Source organism: Plecotus auritus (assembly GCF_963455305.1).
Source record: "Plecotus auritus genome assembly, chromosome: 4".
Lineage (NCBI taxonomy): Eukaryota > Metazoa > Chordata > Mammalia > Chiroptera > Vespertilionidae > Plecotus > Plecotus auritus.
Genome location: NC_137775.1, coordinates 131,793,336 through 131,808,565, shown reverse-complemented (window position 1 = coordinate 131,808,565; position 15,230 = coordinate 131,793,336). Strand labels below are relative to the sequence as shown.

Sequence of the window (15,230 nt, the reverse complement as noted above, 5' to 3'; positions counted from 1 at the left end):
AGTGATAGTTCCTTATAATCTCACCTTTTAGAGAAAAAAAGGGTTACTGTATAATCTTCCTTAACTTTAAAAATGTACACACAAATATACACACACACTATATGTTTTATTTTTTACAAGAAACTGGAACCATATTATATATACTGGCCTGAAACTTGCCTTTTTTTCTCCTAACAGTGTATCTTGGTTATCTTGTTTTGTAATTGATTAGTCTTATTAATGAAAGCAGGGTTTTGGGGGGATTTAGAACTCTCTAATGACACACTTGGTTGTGTGACTTCATACAAGTCACTTTACCTCTTGGGGTTCCAGATTCCCCCATTGGCAAAATGGGAGTAGAGCATAGAGGATTCGTGATATAATGCCAATGAGCAGGGTACCTCAGGCCCCTGCCCTCCTCGTGGCAATCTGGGATGTTCTCTAAGGTCCAGCCCTACTTGACTTGGATGGCAGCAGCCACTTTCAATAACTCAGATGACAAAGCCGCCGCCAGCGGTGCCAGGAAACTCCAGAGAGCATTGGGTATTCCAGCTGCTCCTCAGGGAGGGTGGTGATGACGAGACAGTTGGGCGGGGCTGTGGGCGGGACTAGGGCGGGACCACAGACGTGCGGCGCTTAGTGCGTGCGGGCTGGTAGGCCGGCCGCGGCGTGACTGGCACCCGCGCCTGGCCACGCCCCGTGCTGCCGAGGCCCCGCCCCTTCTTCCCTCGGGTGCCGCGGCCCCTAACGGCGCTCGCGCAGCGATGGCGGAAGCCGTGGAGCGCACAGATGAGCTGGTCCGTGAGTACCTGCTCTTCCGCGGTTTCACGTACACACTGCGGCAGCTGGAGGCCGAGATCAAGGCGGACAAGGAGAAGGGGTTCCGGGTGAGAGGCCGGCGGGCGCGGGCAGAGGCGGGCAGAGGCGGCCCTGAGGGAGCCTGGAGCGGGCTCTTCACTAGCCCGCCCTCTGAGGCGGGAGCGGCGCTGTCCCCGCGCTGGGGAGCCTTCCACTTCTGCGCGTCTGCCCTCGCTTGGCTGATGAGAAACGGGGGCCCTGAGAGGGGACATGACTTGCCTGAAGTTGCCCGGCGAGCCAGGAGCCTCGCCGAGGCTGGAGCCCAGGTGCCCTTGCTCCCGGGTCAGGGCTCCGTCCTGCACCCCAGCCTTCCAGCAGGTGCTGGCAGACTTGGCTGGGATGGCCACGAGGCTTTCGGAGCTCAGGCTGGGTAGATGCTTGGATGTGGGCAACACAATGTTCTGCAGTTAGCTTCCGATGGCCCTGGGAGCAAAGGGGTCTGCAGCCCAAAATGTGAGCGGTTCAAGGATGTGCGGTGTTTGTTGAAAATGGCCTTGCCAGTGACTCCTTGGCAGTTTTGCTTCAGCAGTTGAGGAAGACCTCATTGCACAGTTAATAAGTTATATGTCCCCTGCTAAGACATGATTTTCCGTTGAGAAGTTCTCGGAATTTATACGTTTGCTGACTTCAATGAATTGAGAGAGGCAGTGAGCTAGCAGCAGGAGTTGGAGGGGAGCTGGGAGACCTGGGTTCCTGACTTGCCAAAATTACCGGCTCCTTAGTGGCAAAAGCAAAGCATCTCAGTTCTCCAGGCCTCAGTGTCCTGATCTGTAAAATGGGGGCGTTGGATTGGTATTGGTAGCCATAAACCTTTCCAGATTGTATGCTAGTGTTATTGCGCCTCCCGAGGAGGGGACTTCTTTAGCCCACACTCTGAGCAGCTGCAAAGGCTTTGGGATGCTTGGATGATTTTAAGGAGTCAGCCAGTGCAGCTCACCATGAGCCTTGAAATCCTTGAATAGTGGCGCTGGGAGGAGGACCATGGAGATTCTCATGCTCTCTCTTGTCCAAGACCCGGACCCAATATCTCCTGCTTCCTGAGTCAGCGTTTTTAACACCGGAAATGTCCACACCTGCTAGAAGGTCAAACCAGATATCTAATATCAGACAATAACTTAAGAGCTATTACATGAATATGTTTTTAAAGTTCTCTAGATCGCTAACTTGAATTTTTATCTAACATCCAGAAGCCCCAGCAAGAGGAAAAAGCTGTATTAACTCCGTGGAATGCGGGGAGAATTCCCTTCTGTCCTTCACCACCTTCTCTCACTAGGTGGACAAGATTGTGGACCAGTTGCAGCAGTTAATGCAGGTGTATGACTTGGCTGCCCTGCGGGATTATTGGAGCTACCTGGAGCGGCGACTCTTCAGCCGCTTGGAGGATATATACAGACCCACCATCAACAAACTGAAAACCAGCCTGTTCCGCTTTTATCTTGTCTACACAATTCAGGTGCTTGTTGATTCAGGGATTCCTTGGTGGAAAGAGTTATTTGAACCAGAAATAGATTTTCTTTTCACTTCTAGAGAGGACTCTTTGTGTTACTCTGGGAAAGGGTGAAACAGTCGCAGTGCAAGTTATTTTTGACTGTTTTCCTAACCCTCCCCCCTTTTTCTCATCTGCAGATCACATGACTTGTCTTCCTCATTTCAATTTCTCCTCTTGTTTTAAGCATGCAAGCCTGGCTGGTGGTTTTTTAAATATATTTTTATTGATTTCAGTGAGGAAGGGAGAGGGAGAGATAGAAACATCAATGATGAGAGAGAATCGTTGATCAGCTGCCTCCTGCACGCCCCTTACTGGGGATCCAGTCTGCAACCCGGGCATGTGCCCTGACTGGGAATTGAACCATGACCTCCTGGTTCATAGGTTGACACTCAACCATTGAGTCACACTGGCCAGCCTGCCTGTTGTTTTAAAGAATATAAGTAGCTGGGTTAAAGTTTGCATAATAAAGATTATAGCTGCCCTGGGGGAATAGTTAATTAGATTGTTTGAAAATCAACTAGGAATTCATTTTTAGGTTGGCAGTTATCATCAGGACTTCAGTTTAAACCAACTTCTTTGAAATTACAAGGAACTTGAGAAATGAGTGATGATTTCCTTCATTTTATGGAGTTTGTAGATTATGTTTGGCCACTTACCTAGCAAGCTGATAGTCAAAGGCAATGATGAAGAATCTTACCTCTGGACTTCTGTCTCTTCCCCCTCCTTGCTGTCTCCTCTGTGTCTTGGCAGACAAACAGAAATGACAAGGCTCAGGAGTTCTTTGCAAAGCAGGCCACGGAGCTCCAGAACCAGGCCGAGTGGAAGGATTGGTTTGTCCTGCCCTTCCTGCCATCTCCAGACACCAACCCCACCTTTGCTACCTACTTTTCTCGTCAGTGGGCGGACACCTTCATTGTGTCGCTGCACAACTTCCTGAGCGTCCTGTTTCAGTGCATGCATATCCTTTCAGCTGCCTGGGGCTGTGGGCCTACCCTGATGCGTCCAGACAATGTGATCAGTGGCTGCTGCCCTGTTGCAATCAGTTCTTCCACAAAATGCCCAAGGATCATTGTCATGTGTCATGTGAAGTGACTGGACAGATTGTGGTTATTTTTGTCAGTAGGCCAGGGAATCATAAGTCTTAGTTCTGACATTCTGCTGCTGAAGTAATAGTTGCCATGAGGGACTGTAGCAGCGGTGGGGTGCCAGTGCGGGACTCTGAGAGGAGCCCTCAAGCAGGTCTGAGGGCCTCTCTTCGCAGATACAGGGGTTGGTAGGTAGCTGCTGCTTCGTGACACCAGCCATCCTCGAGAGCACCATCTCTGAGCCCCCTCCCCGCACCAGGATAGTATCACTTGCCTTTGTTGGGATTAGGCAGCAGATGAGAACACTTCTTGGACTGGAACTTCCTCCCTAGATTAGTGTTTGGGTTGCTTTCTCTGACGGTGACTTCAGTGTTCCTCAAGTTGCCAGAAAACAGCAGCTCCAAGAATGTATGTGTGGTTATTTGAGAGAGAATGTAAATAATTTACAGCCTACCATATTTCCCATTTTGTTAGGAAATGCCTTTGATCCCAGGCCTGGGACCATTATCCATTGCTTATGCTCCCTAGGCTGGAACTCTGGGGGCAGGGAAGAGTCTGGTTTGAATGGGGCTGCCTGGTGAGTCACTGATAAATGGGGCATTGTGGGAGGAACATCTGCTGGTGGAGGTAGGAAGGGTGCCCTTTCCTTTTGCGTTGTGGCTGCTGTAAATTCTGCTCTCGCCAGCTTTGCCTTTCTTCTGGCCCTGCTGCTGCTCTGCATCCTGAGGGCTTTCAAATGAAACCAGCAGCAGGCTCAGGCCAGAGGTGGTTATGGCACAGCCACGTGGGCCCTCTAGGGAAATGGAAAATGTCACTCTAGGTCTTTTCAGTGCACGACAGTGCCCATTCGAGCCTCCGTTCACGTCCTCAGTGCGGAGGCCCTGCCTGCTTTGCGATCCTCCTCACTGCAGCTGTTTGAGGTGGTTGGGGAAGGCTGACACGCTGACCTACACTGTGGATGTTCACATGGTGGCATGTGGTCACACAAAATGCAGAAAGCTTTCTCCTCAGTCTAAACCTTTGCCAGGGAGAGGTTCAATTGGCAGGGGAAAGCCGAGTGGCTGACCCTTCTGCGTAACTGGTGGGGCAGCCGGCAGCGTGCCAACAGGGCCTGGCCTCTGCGCTCGCTGTTAGCTGCCTGTTGCCGATGCTTAGACTGGCTTTGAAGCCCACTGGATATGGCTCTTCATTGCTGGCATTGGGAAAGAACTCTCAGGTTTGGATTTATGTCCTCTCTGTGGGCTAGTCAGCAGATTGTCATGTGTCTGTAAGTCTGTCTGAACGAAGTCAGGCCAGGCCTGGCCTCCGGGGAGAGTCTACTTCATAAAGCTGAGAAGAGCCCATAGCACTGAATCTGTACTCCATTGCCCTGTCTCGTGTTCAAGGGTGATGCTGTTGTGTCAAGGGTTTGGGACGGTCTCAATCCTTTCCCAGGCAGGCTTATTCTTTAACTGAGTGCACCAGTGCCTGTGATCCTGAACTTTGATGCCGAGTGCCAGAGGACCAACCAGGTTCAAGAAGAAAATGAAGTTCTACGTCAGAAGGTTGGTTCTGAGCACACTTGCTTCTTGGAAAAGTCTTTTGCTTTTCATGTTTGAAATCAGGTGGAGGCGGTGGAGGGCTGGTCATGCAGAGGAAAGCACTGATCTCAGAGGAAAGTGAGCTGCCAGAAAATCAGTTGGAGACTCAGGGGCAGTAATAATCTCTGAAAACCAGAGGCAAAGTTCATATTTTAAGTTATTTAAGAATGAACAACATAGTAACAGTAATGTACTTTTGAGAGAGAAATGACTATATATGCCTTCATGCCACCTGGCAACTGACCTGTGTGTTCGTATGTCTATTTCATGATCCCAGTCCCTTTCCACATATATCCACATCTGTGTTGTTTATAACCCAGATATCATTTAATTGTTCTGCTCAGCTCTATATTTCTCTAGTTTGGTAAAGTGACAGGGCCTAGAAACCCACATTTGCCTTTATATTTTGCCTATTGAGCATTTATCTGTCCTTGAAATTAAGATCTCTTTAGAAACAGGAAGATTTTCAGAACAAGGAAGATTATAAACTGTTTAGGTTTTGGGGTTTAAGATTCTTGGTGTGTTTTTTTGCCCTAGCCGATTTGGCTCAATGGATAGAGCGTTGGCCTGCGGACCAAAGGGTCCCAGCTTCGATTCCAGTCAAGGGCATGTACCTCGGTTGCAGGCTCCTCCCTGGGCCTGGGCCCTGGTCAGGGTGCATGCAGGAGGCAACCAATTGATGTGTTTCTCTAACATCGATATTTCTCTCTGTCTTTCCCTTCTCTTCCACTCTCTCTAAAAATTAATGGAAAAATATCCTCGGGTGAGAATTAAAAAAAAAAAGAAAGAAAGATTCTTGGGTTTTGGGTGTGTGTGTATAATTTTCTTCAGGCAAACCGTAAAAAATGCTGAGCTTCATTTAATAAAACTTTTCCATGAGAGTTCCAGAGTCTGATTTGTAGATTCCCAAGAGCAAAGCAGGATTGGGTGGAGCTGTTTTTCTCAGTGAATTCAGGAGGAAGCAAGTAAAATGATAAAAGGGAAGCGAGTCAAATGATAAAAAGAAAAAAAAGGGGGTTTGTATATCTAACGGTTTTTAGTTTCCCACCTCACTATAGTAAGGTAACAGCTACACTCACCCATTTTTCCCAAACCACAGTGGGCAGAGAGCGGGACTGGCATCCTGAGACTGAGAGCCAGTGGCCTTTTGAACCAGTGAGGATGGGTGTTGGATGTGATGTGGCTAATCTTCCCCAGCGGGCTGATGTCATTGATGAACCCTGTCCCATCTCTGTGCAGCTTTTTGCATTGCAAGCAGAAATCCACCGATTAAAGAAAGAGGAGCAACAGCCAGAAGAAGAAAAGGCCTTGGTCCAACACAAGTTGCCTCCTTACGTCTCCAACATGGACCGCCTGGGGGACTCGGAACTGTGAGTGTGTGCCCCGCCCCGTGGTTGGGAGGGCCTAGCCCCCTCCTTCCCTCTTTCCCCTGTGCTCTTACCGGGGCCCCCTGCTCCTGGAGATGCAGAATTTCCCAAGAGCCTCCTGCACTCACGGTGAATGCTTCCTCACTGAGTAAGCTCCCCTGGCCTCTGAGGTCCTCCACCTGCCGAGCTCTTCCAGGGACCTGCACATCCAGGTGTGTGCCACCTGGATAAATAAATACGACCAGTGTCCTAAAACCTTGTGAAGTTGTTGTGCATTGGAAGCAGTACCTCGTGGTTGAAAAGATTGGCAATCACAGGTTGGATGCATTCCACAGTAGAAGCATCATCCTGTGTGAGGGTTTGAAGAGGTAGGCAGATGCGGGGAGAGGTATTTGAGTGACATTAAAAACCAGCCAGCTAAACAGAAGACCCAGTTGATAATAATAACAGCAGTAGCAGTTGAAGAGATATAGGCACAGAGAGGTCACAGTGAGTGAGTGAGTGAGTGAGTGAGTGGTGAGTCAGGACACAAACCCAGACAGTCAGATTCCTAACCTACATGTGGCCAAGCACTGCATCCAGTGAATCTGCTCTCGTTTCTGAGCTAGCACCATCTGATGGTAATAGAATGCACACTAAGAAATGGAATTTAAAAAATTTTAGCTATGTTAAAAAAAAGTAAAAAGAAACAGGTGAAGTTAATTTTAATGATGTATTTTATTCAGCCCAGTATATCCAGATTATCATTTCAAACATGTAATGAATATAAACAAAGCATCTGAGCTTTTCCTGGGCCCTCAAAGGAGAGCTGCAGACTTCCCGTTGTGCCAGACAGGCTGCCGGCTCTCTTTGGTATAGGCAACAGAACTGAGGATAATGCGACCTAAAGCCCAGGCGTGTGAGCCGGGCTAAGGCCCTGGCCCTGGCGTGTCCGCAGCCCAGCACACCTGTGCTCCGGCTTCTCCCAGGCCCCCCTCCAGCCCAGTGACCTTGTGTTGTGTGTGCCTGTCCAGAGCCATGGTGTGCAGCCAGAGGAACACGTCCCTCTCCCAGTCCCCTCGTGTGGGTTTCCTGTCCTCGCTGCTGCCTCAGAGTAAGAAGAGCCCCTCTCGGTTGTCACCTGCCCAGGGCCCACCGCAGGCTCAGAGCTCGGCCAAGAAAGAGTCCACCAGCAGTCAGGTAAGCACAAGTCCCATCTTTTCTAACTTGCCAAAAGGCCTCTGACATAATGACTGTACCTGCTTGTCAAGTGGAGATGTGTTCGTCTTTCGCTTAGGACTGAATTCTTGGGTATGCTTGTGAGATCAGAAATTCACATCTCATTCCCTTTCTTCCTCCTCCTCTGCCTTTCCGCTCTTAGACAAGTGACAGCTCTGCTGGATGAAATAGAGATAAGAGCATAGTGCAGGGAAATCCACTCAATGCACTCTCCACCACCCTCCCCCTCCAGTCCCACCTCCGGCCAGAATTACATGTGTTGCGGGCAGAAGGTGACAGGAGGCAGATGTGTGCGGCTGACCAAAGTGCCAGATCTCAGACCCAGGTCTAACCCATAGGGACTTCTCTCCTCCCCGAGCATGCTGCCATTCTGGCCACTGCCTGAGCCTCTGTGCCAGCTCTCAAAAGGCCCCAGCACTGGGCACTCAGCAGGTGAAGGGTGGATGGCAGTGAGAGGAAGTATGCTTTGAAGGGTCCCTCCCCTTTTCTGAGAGATTTCCTTTGCACTCAGGAGGGCTTGTGACTGTGATTTGGTGACTCAAGATTCTGGAATTTTGAATTTTGGGTGATATAAAGTAGTATATAGATAAAGAGTAAATTAGAGTTACTTCTGAATCAATGAATTTCTTGTACAGTTTGGATTTACTGATTCTGTGAAGGATTTTCACTATTTTTTCACATATATAGAAGCTTGCAGAATGTCTTTTACGCTAGCATATATTCCAAACAGCTAAGGGTCCCACTGAGTAGTTTTCCTTGCAGAGATGGTCAAAATTCATTGCTTTCAGAAATGCCTGCCCGAGTGGGAGTTTTACAGACACAGCGTTGCGTATATTGCTTGGGTAGGGACCCTTTCTCTCTTACTATACTTGTATTAGCTACAGGTAAAGTGAGCCATCATAGCCTTGCCAGCCTGGCTTGATAACAGTTGCAAGTGGCACAGCAGTTTGAGGCTGCTGACTGCCTCTGGGAGTCAGGGGTCTGCCCCAGACTGCTCCTAGGAAGTGGGGGCTTTTAGCACAGCACTTGGGTTCAGTAGTGTTGAAGTGCCGCAGCTGAGCAGGACACTGGATAAGAAAGAGCAGGGGGCTTCGGAGTCAGACAGCTGCGCTTTCAGCTCAGTGCCTGGTTTATCATCCTTGCTCAGATTGCTTAAACCCCCGTTTGCTGGAGGGTGATAATATTAGTATTTACTCCCTCGGGGTCAGGGGCTCGGTTTATTGAGCTGATCTAAGGGCCCTTGGTATATATAGTACTGGGCAGATTACAAGGACTCAATACATTTTAGTAGTAGTTGTATCTGTGAAGATACTGGCCTGCATGGGTTTCCAAGTCAGTTCTGAGACCTAAAGTGCCAGCAATGCATAACGACTATAACCTTAGCACCCAGAGGTCAAACATCAGTCACAGTTCCTACTATGACTATTTTTCTAAGGCTCAAACTTAGTTAGGATTCCAGTTCTGTGGAGTGTGTTCAAGTAAGTTTTACTGTTTGCTTTGCAGATCTCTTCACTGTGCAATATTTTATAAGTGTAATAGATGACACAGGGAGTGTTAGGTCCCTTGGAATGTGCATGAAATTACACAATTCAGTTGTATTTTTAAAAATGAAAGAGAGCCCTGCCGAAACCGGTTTGGCTCAGTGGATAGAGCGTCAGCCTGCAGACTGAGGGGTCCCGGGTTCGATTCCGGTCAAGGGCATGTACCTTGGTTGCGGGCACATCCCCAATGGGGGGTGTGCAGGAGGCAGCTGATAGATGTTTCTCTCTCATCGATGTTTCTGGCTCTCTATCCCTCTTCCTTCCTCTCTGTAAAATATCAATAAAATATATTTTTAAAAAAATAAAAAAATAAAAATGAAAGAGAGCCCTAATGGGTTTGGCTCAGTGGATAGAGTGTCGGCCTGCGGACTGAAGGGTCCCAGGTTCGATTCCGGTCAAGGGTGTGTACCTTGGTTGCGGGCACATCCCCAGTGGGGAGTGTGCAGGAGGCAGCTGATCAGTGTTTCTCTCTCATCAATGTTTCTAACTCCCTATCCCTCTCCCTTCCTCTCTGTAAAAAATCAATAAAATGTTTAAAAGAAAATGAAAGAGAACACAGAGACAGGTTCTTTGGGTGAAGCCGGTGGCCTTGCTCTTTATGTCTTTAGGACTAAGTGTCAGATGGTGAGATTGAAATGGGCCTGGGGTACACTCAAGAGATGAGGGTAAGACTGTGTAGTTTGTAGCAAACATTCCTTACCTCACCTCTAATATATATTCCAACAAAGCTTGGTTCACCACATGGTATGTTAAAACAAAAGTAGCCCTCTTCCCATTTCCTTAATGGAAGCCACAGATGTCTACAATCTGAAACACCCAGTGGTTGGGTCCCTTTTTTTTTTTTTTTTTAATGTTTTTATTGATTTCAGAGAGGAAGGGAGAAGGAGAGATAGAAACATCAATGATGAGAAAGAATCATTGATCAGCTGCCTCCTGCATGTCCCAACTGGGGATGGAGCCCGAAATCTGGGCAGGTGCCCTGACTGGGAAACAAACCGAGACCTCTTGGTTCATAGGGTGATGCTCAACCACTGAGCCATACAGGCCAGGCAGGTGACTTATTTTTTATTGATTTATTAATTAGACTCAGTGTTGCTGTTTCAATTCTAAAAATAGCTTGTAGATTTGAGGTTCAAGATAATCAAATAATTTTAAAGTCAAAGGAAGTTTAAAGGTCCTCTGGCCCATCCTCCTACTGAGTAGAGGGGCATGTTCTCCAATACATTGCCTCCTGTGATGAGGAGCTCACTGCTTGTCAACATGGGAAAGTTTGTCCGTTGCAGAGCTGTTAGTAGAAACCTTCCTATAATTAAACTCACTGATCTTAGCTCTGCTTTCTGATGCTGAGTAAACTAAGGCTTCTCTTGGGACAACCCTTCCTATCTTTCCCAGGCTAAGCACTCTGTTCATTCCTCCCTCTCCCCAAAATTGTTTGTACCTATGGCTTCATTTCTAGACCCCTCACCATGCTGGTCCCCCTCCTTTTAGGGAAGGGCATTCTAATTTTTTAATTCCTCTATTACAGTTAATGGCCAAATTTGAGTGTATAATTTGAGGTGCTCTCTTACCAATACTAAGTAGAGTTGTATGATCAATTCCTATGATTTTAATGATATATGGCTTTTAACTCAATAGGAAGTGACATTGTTTTTTTTTAAAGCCATATTGCTTTGTTAGCACATGTTAAGTGTATAGCCTTTTTCTCACTATTACCACACCAGAACTGCCTCTTTCTTTTTTACTAGTAACAAATAAACAAATAAAAAACCATGTGCTATGTTATTAATTAACAACACATAAAATGATAAGGCTTTCCTATTTTAAATAGTATTTGTATATATCAGCATAAATTTCCATTACATCAGCATTTGCCCACTTATAATTAATTGGTTGCTCTACCTGTTGTCATTATTACTGAAATGTTCATAGCATTGTAGATGGCAAAGTAGATGGTGATACACTCAGTGCTTTCAGTCTGAATCTGGAGGCAAATTTTAAAACAACAAATGGAAGTAGCTATAAAACCCTGGTTTCCAGGCTCCTGCAGCATCTCTGGGATAGCGGCAGCCCCTGAGGGCACCTCAGCCCTAATTCCACTCCTTCCACACCCACTCAGTAAGCTGTGTGGCTGCAAGAGGTTATTATAGAGATAACCTCTAATTGCCATCATGTAAAGAAAACAAAGCGGGCATGGTATTCTCAAATTACCTCATAGCTACTGAGAAATCAGTGGTAAAGTACAGTACCTTGGGGGCTGTTTCCATGGCTCTTAGCTGGATGGGGAAAAGGGAGCCTTCTTGCCATCCTTCATTCTGTAATTTCTGTGTTCCAAGGGCCTGTCCTCTGGTGGCTTTATTTTGCTTCAGGGGAGATCAAATTACTGGAACTCGTTTCCTGCCCCATTTGGATAACTGCCTGGTAAGCTCTATTCGGGCCACCGAAAATTAATTTATAGCCTTCTTCAGAGTGAGAAGCGAGGAGGCCAAGTGATAAACAGTTAAAAATCTCTCTCCTGAACTGTAGGAGACAGGTAGATTATTATTTTTCTTAATTTTAGGTATTTATTGGTTGATTGATTTTAAGAGAGAGAGAAAGGGAGAACATCGATATATTGTTCTACCCATCTATGCATTCATTGGTTGATTCTTGTATGTGCCCTGACTGGGGATCGAATCTGAAACCTTGGCATAGTCCGAGTGGGGAGTGTCCTGCCACAGCCCGTGAAGTCATTTGGTCTGGCCCTGCCAAAGCATTAGGGGTGAGTTAATTAAATGTTTGACCAAACATAGCAGGCTAATTTTTAAGGTGATAATTTTGTATGGCCCATGAATAACGTTATAAATATCCAATGGCTCTTGGCTGAAAAGAGGTTCCCCAACCCTGGCATATTGGGACAATGCTCTACCCAACTGAGCTACCTGGCCAGGGCCAGAGACAGGTAGATTATGATAGAATATGACTGGATATAATTTGGGCCATTGCAATGTTATATTAATCCAGTAGCTGAGATTTTTATGAAGTTTGTTTTTAAACTTTTGAATTGCTGCTTATGTCACAGTGAACTTTTAAGTTATGTACATTTGTAGCTAGACATGGGTTTACCTTAGCCTACTTATTTGAGTGTTTTTTGGACAACTGCATTCATCAGCTTTTAGCACATTTTTTGTTGTTGTTTGTGCTTGTTTAATAAATAACTTTAGTAGATACAGTTTAAGGAAAAGGTCTCTTTTAAGCAGGATGTGATAGCTCACACTTAGGTTCACGGTTCTCTTTGTATAAACTGCCCTGTCATTATAAAGGCAGTTCTTAATTTGTTGTAGTGCCTTTTGTTAATGCCTGTTTGAATTTTCATTTTGGAGTTCTGTCCAGCCTGATGATATGCTGGACAGCTTCCATTCCAAATTCACTTGTGAGGGAAGCTCTGCCTTGCACTTCTTAACATTGTACTTTCTGTCCATGCTGTGGAAGCTGTGTCAGCTAGGGGAATTTGACGTCCATCCTAAACCTCCCTATCCCATCAGTGTGGGCCAATTGAATTGAGCACTCTTGACACCAAGCATTGAAAAAGGAAAAGACACTATTTATCAGGTGTGGTGGGTAATTAAGGAGAGAAAATAGCATCTGTCTTCCCTCTGTAGCCTTTCCCACCTCTGGTTCCAAGAGAGGATCCCCCTGTGGTCTGATGCAGCTTTACATGGGTTCTTTCCCTTTTCTTCTCAAGTATCCAATTTAAAGATCTCTTGGTCAGGCTGATCAATCTGTCAAACCTGCAGGTTCCAGGCTTTTTGAGACTTCCTCACTTTCCAGGACCCCACTATTGTAGAAAACATCTGCCAGCCCCGGACACTGATCTTCCTGCTACTCAGCACTGTTTATGTGGCTGGATTCCCGTGGCCACCTTTGGATTTAGAAAACGTGGCCTCTGCTGCCAGTTCTTTTGTCTCTTCCATGAAAATGTTAGGTTTTTGGAGATATGTTTTGGAATTCTTCATTCTAATTTTATTTATTTGAGACCTCTTTTTCTCTTGGTAAATCAGTCTAGTTAAAGGTTTGTCTATTTTGCTCATATTAAAAAAATAGCTCTTAGTTTCATTGATCCTTTCTATTGCCTTTTAAATCTCTATTTTATTTATTTTCTTTCTTGTCTTCATTATTTTCTTCCTTTGACTAACTTTGAAATTTGTTTGTCCTTTTTCTGGTTCCTTTAGGTATAAAGTTAAGTTGTTTATTTGAGATCTTTTTTTTTAATGTAGGTGTTTATTGCTATGAACTTCCCTCTTAGAACTATTTTTGCTTCATTCTGTTAGTTTCAGTGTGCCATATTTCCATTTTAATTTGTCTCAAGATATTTTTTTTATTTCTTTTATGGTTTCTTCTTTGACCCATTCATTGTTCAGTAGCATGTTGCTTAATCTCCACATATTTGTGAATGTTTTAGGTTTCCTATAAATTGATTTCTAGTTTCATATCATTGTTAATCTTGATATGATTTCAGTCTTCTTAAATTTATTAAGACTTATTCTGTGGGCTAATATATGACCTCTCCTGGAGAATGTTCCATGTACACTTGAGAAGAATGTGCATTTTGCTGCTTTTGGGTGGAATGTTCTGTAAATGTCTGTTATGTCCTTCTGATCTAATGTGTAGTTTAAGTGCAATGTTTTCTTATTGCTTTTCTGTCTGGATGATCTATCCATTGTTGAAAGGAGGGTATTAAAGTTCTCTGGTCTTATTGTATTGCTGCCTGTTTCTCCTGTTATGTCTGTTATTTGCTTTATATAGGGTGTCCCCAAAAATGTATACACACTTTAACAGCTGATAATTCACTTAATTTTCATTCCTTTTCAGGTTTAACTGATTTGAAATAATGGGTGAAGCCAGACTAAGCTTTGAACAAAGAAAATTTACCCTAAAGTGCCACTAGACTTTTTTTATGGGGATACATAAAAGATAAGGTTTATGGTACAAAACGGGCCACAGTTGACGAATTAAGGGCGAACAAATACCGAACGAAATGATTCTTGATGTTTGTGATTCCATTGCTTCACGTTATCAGCAGTGCCTGGACCAGAACAGTCATCAGTTTGAAAACAGGCATTGACAAAAAAATTATTTGTTTCTGTAGATGCTTTTAAATTTTGAAAATGAACTGTATGTTAATAAACACTGACTTTATAATCATTCAAAGTGTGTATACAGTTTTGGGGGGACACCCTGTAAATAGGTACTCTGATGTTGGGTGTGTTTATATTTATGGTTATTATATCTTGATGAATTCACCCCTTTATCATTATGTAATCACTTTCTTTGTCTCTTACTATACTCACTGACTTAAAGTCTATTTTGCCTGATGTAGGTGTAGCTTCCCATGTGTTCTTCAGTCTGAGCAATTGGCCCTCTAGATCAGTAGGTATGGGAAGGAATCAATGGAGGGTTGGCACCCTTGGATCACATTCCAGGGAGTGGGCACACACACCTGGGGACCATTTGAGGGACACCATGTTTATCTCAGGACCTTTCTGTTATCAATTGTCTTGACACCCTTTGCTTCTAGAAAGGTAAGAGAAGCCTCCCACTTTCTAAAGCTGTGGATCCTGCCCCTGGTTCCGTGGACCACAGGGGTACTTCTCAGCAATGGCCAGAGCGCCAAGAGAAGGACCTTGTCTTGGGTATGTTATTTAGCTTCAGGATTATGACATTTCTTATCTTTTCTATTCAGTGTCGCTTTCTTCCACATGTTCCCTTCATGGTATTGCTTCCTTCGGGTTTCTCAGAGCATGGAGTTGCTGTCATATCTGGGTATGAAGTTCAGCTCTTTCAAGTTGTGCCTGTGTAGAGCAAGTTAACTTATCCTCGCCAAGCCTCAGCTTCTCATAAGTAATGTCCTCACCTTTAAGGGAATGTTTGTAAAGTTCTTATCATGGTGCCTTGCATTTGGTAAACATTCAGTGAATAATATAGTATACTGGGCTGTTATTGTTATTGGTATTCTTCTTAGATCACTTCTTTTATCTTGTCTAAGAACCCTACTTCTCCCAAAATAAGCCAGAATTTGGAAAATCAAGTACTTCCTCTAGAAGAAACACTTGTTACAAGCATCAGTAGATAACACT

At 45.2% G+C, this 15,230-nt stretch overlaps 1 protein-coding gene across 2 annotated transcripts in view; it reads left to right on the top strand.

The window, feature by feature from the left end:
• Positions 1-711: 711 nt before the first annotated feature.
• The window catches only part of WDR91 (WD repeat domain 91), a 33,262-nt gene continuing 18,743 nt past the window's right edge, over positions 712-15,230 (top strand). The window contains exons 1-6 of one of the 2 annotated variants that reach the window (XM_080664836.1): positions 712-866; positions 2,111-2,290; positions 3,077-3,276; positions 4,868-4,955; positions 6,231-6,361; positions 7,372-7,537. In XM_080664836.1, coding sequence (XP_080520962.1) covers positions 744-866; positions 2,111-2,290; positions 3,077-3,276; positions 4,868-4,955; positions 6,231-6,361; positions 7,372-7,537 — 888 coding nt within the window. In that variant the 5' untranslated portion in view covers positions 712-743. Of the gene's footprint in view, positions 867-2,110; positions 2,291-3,076; positions 3,285-4,867; positions 4,956-6,230; positions 6,362-7,371; positions 7,538-15,230 lie in introns of both variants that reach the window. The other variant, XM_080664835.1, reaches the window with a different exon arrangement.